Below are 7,284 nucleotides of genomic sequence, written 5' to 3' on the forward strand. Positions count from 1 at the left end.
AGTGAGTTGATATCTCACAACAGACCTGGTTGAACTCTACTGATCACTGCTTCTCACTAGAACTCCAGGAAATACTTCTTGAAACCGGTCACTAGTGAGCAAATTAGGACGAAACGGCCGTCCAGTGCTTCCTAGGTTTTCCACGGTGTTTTGGCTTCAATTGACTCATGATCTCAACTATCGAAGTTACTATAATATGCACAAAAACCCCTTCTGATATATATTGAGAAATCTTAAATTACTTTTTAAATGTAGAAACTTGAAATTCATGCTGTTCTTTATATCATTCAAATGATTTAGTTATACAGATTTATTGAAGTTAATTTAAACTAAGAGTAAACAAAAGTATTATAAATAATTTTATTCATTAATTGTATTTGACCTTAGTGATTTGTCTGATTGCCTTTAAAAAAAATTAATTTTACGCTTGAGGGGAAAAAATATTAATCTAATTAAATCCATCAATACTGGTGTTCAGTGACTATAGTAATCGTACTAAAGTACTGGAATTACTCAGCTTTTATTCAAAAGTAACGAACTGTTGATGATTTAAAACACATTTCTTAATAGCTGAATTCACTTGGTATTGTTTGCTTATATCTTCCCATTGTTGTTTCGGAGTTCAATTGATCAGTCACTTTTTGGCATATGTACATCCGGTGTGGATTGCCTAGATATTAACTTAAGTCAAAAACTTTATAAGTCCCGGAGTGGACATCAACTCTGAAATACAAGTACATCCAGCTGACAAATCACAAGTAGAACGAAACGCGCGTCCTGAATTTCACCGTTAGTCACCATCCACCTTAACTTATATTTTTTAATGACGTTTAATTTTTAGACAAGTCAAGTCACTTTTGTACAATTTATTTCCTAAAATCAGTTTATCATGTAGACACTCGTAACTTTCAACTCGTGTCTATTATTTATTTAACTAAATAATGTTTATTGTTTTTATAATTGCAAACACCGATATGACGAATTCGTAAAAAGTAAATTTCACACCATTTAAAAGTAAGACAGTAATTATCAAACAAAGTAGTTGTAAGCAGAGATGAATAGTGGCTAACAGCGGAATCCAGGAAGCGCGTTTCGTCCTATTTGGGACTCGTCAGCTGGATATACCTGCATCTCAGAGTTGATGTTCACTCTGGGACTCGAACCCAGTACCCTCGCTTCAAACGCCATCGCGTTATCCACTCGGCCACTGAAACGCGCGTCCTGGATTCCACTGCTAGCCACTATCCATCTCTGCTTACCATGCTTGTGAATTAAGGCTATATCGAGGCAATACGCACAGTATGCACATATGTCAATTAGAGACTGACCAGTTGCAGTCCTAAACATTAATGGGAAGATTCAAACAAACAATACTAAGTGAATTTAAAATAGTTGTCGGTTGTGATCAATGGTAAATTTACTAATGTTGAAAATAAGAATTGTAGGATTTGAATTCAGTGATCAAAATATACCATTCCAGTCATGAGACTTAATGATCCTGGGTTTAATTATTATTATACTTAAAACACATACTTAAAATAATAAATATTTATTTGGATTATTTTCTTGTATCTGATTAACAAGTTACTATTAGTTAAATGAAATAGAGAGTTGGTTGCTTAGCGAAGTATTTCCTCATTTGTCTGTGATCTTTTAGAAATGCTTTTATTTTTTTTACTACACAGCTTTTGTGTGTTTCACTAAAAGTTTATAAGGTCTAATCAAGAGTTACTTCATAATGAACTCGAACAAATAACATTTTAGTAAATTACTTAAATGTTCGTTTTCTTAAACTATGAAACTTCCTGAATTTGTTTAAGGTTGTTTAATAGCTGGTTATAGTTTGATGAAGGGGTTATAAACAAAGTAAGAAATGTTTACAAATGGATTCTATCTCAATAATATATTATTTAAGCTCTAGGAGCTTAACCTAAAAATCTTGTATTGAAAACGTTATAGGTTAGTATGAAGCACACTGTTGAGGAGTGCCATATTACGAAAAATAGTTGTCCAGTGACCACCATTTTTAACAGTACTTTAATTGTGACCATTCTCTGATGGATGTCATCTATATAATGACTGATTAATTCATATATGGACTAAAATTTACTTTTTATAGGTCATGCACATTTATATATGAACGACTAGACTGACTAACTATGACTGTATATTTCTAGTAATTTTCATGTATGTATTCATTGTGTATGTGAATGATATGCATCTATGCATATATATAAGGTATCATCTAACCAACAAACTTTTATGACTAATCGTTGTAGATTTTGTGCTAGTATGTTACTGTTTGTAACAGAACTTGATATTGCTTTTTTTTTCAATAACCTTTGTCTTATTATTATTTCACCTACAAATAATATATTCTGTTTACATTTAAAAATGACCTGTTTATAAAAATAAATAATCTTGATAATCCATGTGTGAATATAAATTATTCGACATAGTGAAAAGTTAAACTAATTTAGTAGTTTTGTTCATTTTTCAAAATTTAAAGTGTAGGTATATCATTCCTTTTCCTTAGAAACTTGTTTGACAAAAAAAACTAAATCATAACAAATATATTTCAAGAGGTATTTCCTGGAGTTCTAGTGAGAAGCAGTGATCAGTAGAGTTCAACCAGGTCTGTTGTGAGATATCAACTCACTGAAGACATTGGTGGATATGTCGCTCAATTTCGTGGATTAGTTGAAGTTAGAGATTAACACCGTTTGATGATGGCTAGCTCAGTGGTCTGGAGGTTAAACGCTCACGCACGAGACTGATAAATCCTTGGTTCGAATCTCCCGAGGCGAGATGGTGGGTGCACACTGTTGAGGAGTCTCACAATAGGAGGAAACGGCCGTTCCAGGTTTTCCATGGTTGTCTAGTTTCAATTGGCTCATGATCTCAACTACTGAAATATCTAATTGTACACTTGATTGTTTTATCTTGAAAGTACATTGAAAATTGCTCAGTGTATATGTCAATATATTCAAATATAATACAGAATGAATTTTGTTTGATGTTTTAGACTGAATGTAGAGTAACAAAACTTTGAATATTATATAATAAACATAAATTCTTTGTATTCAATGAATGTCAAATTAAAGAACATCTTGTATTTTACATGTTTTTCTGTTACAAACAATGTCATTATGTATAACCATATGATACAAAACTATTATGATTAATAGTTAGTTTTCTATCTAACCATAAATAAACCATAAAGTTATGATTAGTTATTTTAAGTTCTAAACATTAAGTCACCTTAATTCTCTTAATTTCATAATTATCACTATGACAATGAAATTTTGCACATTGAAATGTTTCAAATGTTTTCTTGAACGGATTTTATAATTTATAGATATATAAAACTAGAATAAGTTATTTCACTTCTAGGGAGATCCATATTTTATTAACAAAGTAATTTCTTCACTTAGTGTCGTTTACTTGTATCTTCTTATCGTTGTTTTAGACTGCAGTTGATCAGCCTCTTGTTGGACATATGTGCATACTGTGCGAACTGCCTCGATATTGCCTGAAGTCACAAGCTTTATAAGCACAGGATGCACATATGCCAACAAGAGACTGATCAATTGCAGTTTGAAATAACAATGGGAAGAGAAAAGTAAACAATACCATGTGAATTTAAACTCCACCCCACTGCACAAGCGGGTGGCTATCAGGACTGAGTAGCTAAGTGTATAACGCGATGGAGTTTGAAGCGAACGGTACTGGGTTGGAGTCCTATAGTGAGCATCAACTCTGAGATGCAGGTATATCCAGCTTACGAGTCCCAAATGGGACGCGCATCCTGGATTCCACTGCTAGCAACTATCCATCAAAGTAATTTCTTTGTTATAATAAACAGTGAAATACTTTTTTTTCAATTTTATTCTTCCCAACTATTTGGATGCATCATTTAGTTTTTATTACATTTTGATTAGTAACTTAAATGATTATTATATTCTATCCAAGAGTAAATCTTGGTCATGGACTATTCAAACATAAAGAATACTGGAACGACCAATTGTTGTCAGTAACTTTGTTATTAAACTCAATATATGTATATATCCATTATTATTGTAGTAAAAAGAACAAATTAAGTCATGTTAGTGAGTTACACAAAGTTATGTGGTGAAAAATGGTGAACTTTTGAGTATTTGCGGGTACAAATGTTTCAAAAGTACATCATTTATACATTAAAAAAATAATTTAATAAAGGTTAGAGGAATTCATTATGAAGCGTCAAAATACATTCAATATAATAATAAAATAAGTCATGTGCATAAAATGCACAGTACAGGAAATTTTATCTGGTTAATTGAGGTACTAATAATAATCATAATGCTAATAACGTTGTATGAATATACTATGCAATGACAGAGGTGCTGTTAGGATAATTATAATGAGAAGTTCATTTGAAATTGAAAAACAAATCTGTAAGTTGAAAATGGAACAAAGTAGATATAAAAATAGTATAGTGATTCAGTTGTTGGCCATGGTAAATAAAGAGGCTGAACACACAACTTCAGTTGATTACGATGGCTCTCGTTACTTAAAAGAATTGTATTCTTGATCCTTTAAATAGATTATTTAGAGTTCAATATGAGACCAAGAAACTCTCATTTGCTTTAATATGGCATTCGCAATCTACCGAATGAGAAGGGATGGCACTGTTCAAAGATGTCGTAGCACCTTTTCCTAACCTTACTGGATAGTATAATTTATTTCTTTTAGTATTATATAACTCATAGTTTATTTGTAAATCCTTTATGGGTAGTGTGAATAAAGCAACTTTTCAAAGGCGAACAACTAAATAAGTTTTCCTTTCAAGTTTCAAGCTATCGTGCAAAATTCTTGAAATTGTCCTGATGTTATTAATTAAATTTATTCATATGATTAATAATACGACTAGTTTCATATTTCTGTTGATGTCGTAATTAATTATTAAAGAAACCTGACTGATATTGATCAAATATATGAATCTTTAAAACATCAACTAACTTACCGTCAATAAAAGTACTCGACAACATTCCAGCCAATAATTGAAAGTTAAAAGTTTAATATAAATCCTTTAGATTTTAGTTTCATTCAAATAAAAGTTCATGAATGCTCACTGATGAGGACTGACAAAACAAAATGAAATAATTGTTCATTGACTTTTTTAATTTTTATTATTCATCAAACAATATTAATTTATTACAAATACACTTTATAAGCAAAGATAGATGGTGGCTAGCAATGGAATTCACAACGCGCATTTTGTCCTACTTACGACTCGTCAGCTGGATTTACCTGTATCCCAAATAGGACGGAACGCCCGCTCTGGATTCCTCTGTCAACCGCCATCCATCTTTGCTCATAATGCTTGTGACTTAAGGCAATATCAAAGCAATCCGTACAGGATGTACATATGCCAATAAGAGGTTGATCAATTGCAGTTCTAAAAATCAATGGGAAGATCCAAATAAACAAAACAAAATGAATTGTACCAATGGTTTATTATAATTGTTGTAAATACCTTTCAATATTTGTACAAATTCATTGAAATATGCTTGACATTCTTCGTTTTTTCTTTTGCATTGTTTTCTTTTAGTGTTTTTCAAATTTCCAAAGTGCCAAATGTTCATTAATTCATTATGTTCATTATGTAAAATAATAATCATTCTGATAGCAGCAATCATTCCTAAATGTTTTTGTCTTATGGGAAGTCCTCCAACAAATCTACCGGAATGTTTGAATTCTGGGACAAGAACCACTGTCAATGAACGTTACGGGTAAATAAAGTACCTTTTTTACCGATAAATTGGTTTCAATTTTTTCCATTCATTTCCTGAAATAATTGTCTGGAAACTTATAATAAACGATTGAATAGTGAGACTTTAGGATATTATTTTGGTGTATGAATAAAAAAGGAGACATAAGCGTGTAATACATTTTTGGGCTGACTTTTTAGTGGCTCGGGATCTGACTGCAGGTAGGTCGTTTCTGATTGTGATCGAAATATACATGTCACCAATCCTCCTTTTTAAGCACCGACTCAAATCGTTTTAGTCAATAACGGAATTAAACAAGTCAAATACGAGAATGGATTTTTGAGTACGTTTACTTTGTACAATCGTTGATCAGAACAGACAATCAGAGAGTCGGGGCAAAGGAAGCAAAGAGAAAAGAGAAAGAAGCGAAACGAAATGACTCGCAGTGGAGAAGGCGTGTGAGCCAACTTAATTTAACCAAGTGTTAATCAATATTTATAGTCAGATTAAAAATAAGTTACAGACATGTGATGAATAGGACAAGAAGTGTATACACATACGCTCATAAAAACAGTCACGGCTGATAAGTGAATAATTAACAAGGTCAAAATGTGACTCAAAGAGAATGAATAAATTAGCTTGTCCGGAAGTTAGAATAAGCTATGTGGGCCTAACATAGCAACCAACACTACAACTTACATTAAAATTTATTATAAATCAAATAGATTTCTAAGGTTAACAATTGCTGAAGAGAAATATTCGACTAATTTTAAAACTACTTATCACAGAGATTATACACTCTAGGGTAGCATATATATATACGCGTGGTATCTTATCCTCGATTATCTAACACATAAGAACTGCTATCATCATTCAATGATAATAGCAATCACCCAATCATACACTGATGACTGCAGCTTTCCTAATGTAGAAGATAAAATTGATAACGTATTTGCTATCCCGAGAAAATTAGGTAAACGTTTTGATAAATACTTTTCTTAACCGAATGTTTATTTATTTAGATAAGAATGTAAGAAAATATTTTAAATACCCTAAGTTAACTAATTATCATAAACTATTTCATACTGAAGTGTAGCTTTGAAGAAACAAATAGAAACAGTACAACTTCATCGAGTTCACATTAATTGTATAAAGCTCAGTAGTATAGTAAAGAAGTCCGCCTGCAGCTCTTCTAGAGTTACCGCAGGTCTCAAGTCCGGGTAAAATGAGTCGGAAATAAGAAGCAAATGACGTGTCGAGTATCATACGTCAAATTACATTTCAGAAATAAGAATTAACGAACAAAGATTTATCACATGTATGTTTCAGTAACAATAATAAATCAATCTGATATATGATAAAGCAATAGGTATTGTAGTGTAAAGAGTTCATTTAACAATAAACAATATTTGTGTTTAATTTCATGTAGATATTCTATTATTAATTCCATTTAAATTATTGAAAATATCATCGTAAAGTAATAATTAAGATACGTAATAATATTGAGAAAAATGAACTTGAACAACATTCG

At 31.5% G+C, this 7,284-nt stretch overlaps 1 protein-coding gene and 1 non-coding gene across 2 annotated transcripts in view; one reads left to right on the forward strand and one right to left on the reverse strand.

The window, feature by feature from the left end:
- Positions 1-1,141: 1,141 nt before the first annotated feature.
- Positions 1,142-1,212, reverse strand: Smp_tRNA_01028_Pseudo_TTG.1.1. Its single transcript has one exon. It is a non-coding gene (tRNA).
- A 4,488-nt stretch (positions 1,213-5,700) lies between these two features.
- The window catches only part of Smp_193350 (hypothetical protein), a gene marked incomplete at both ends in the record, with an annotated part of 26,919 nt that continues 25,335 nt past the window's right edge, over positions 5,701-7,284 (forward strand). Inside the window, one exon of the mRNA XM_018789008.1 lies at positions 5,701-5,774. Coding sequence (XP_018647432.1) covers positions 5,701-5,774 — 74 coding nt within the window. The remainder of the gene's footprint in view (positions 5,775-7,284) is intronic.

The sequence above is a fragment of the Schistosoma mansoni genome, assembly GCF_000237925.1.
Source record: "Schistosoma mansoni, WGS project CABG00000000 data, supercontig 0342, strain Puerto Rico, whole genome shotgun sequence".
NCBI classification, from domain to species: Eukaryota; Metazoa; Platyhelminthes; class Trematoda; order Strigeidida; family Schistosomatidae; genus Schistosoma; species Schistosoma mansoni.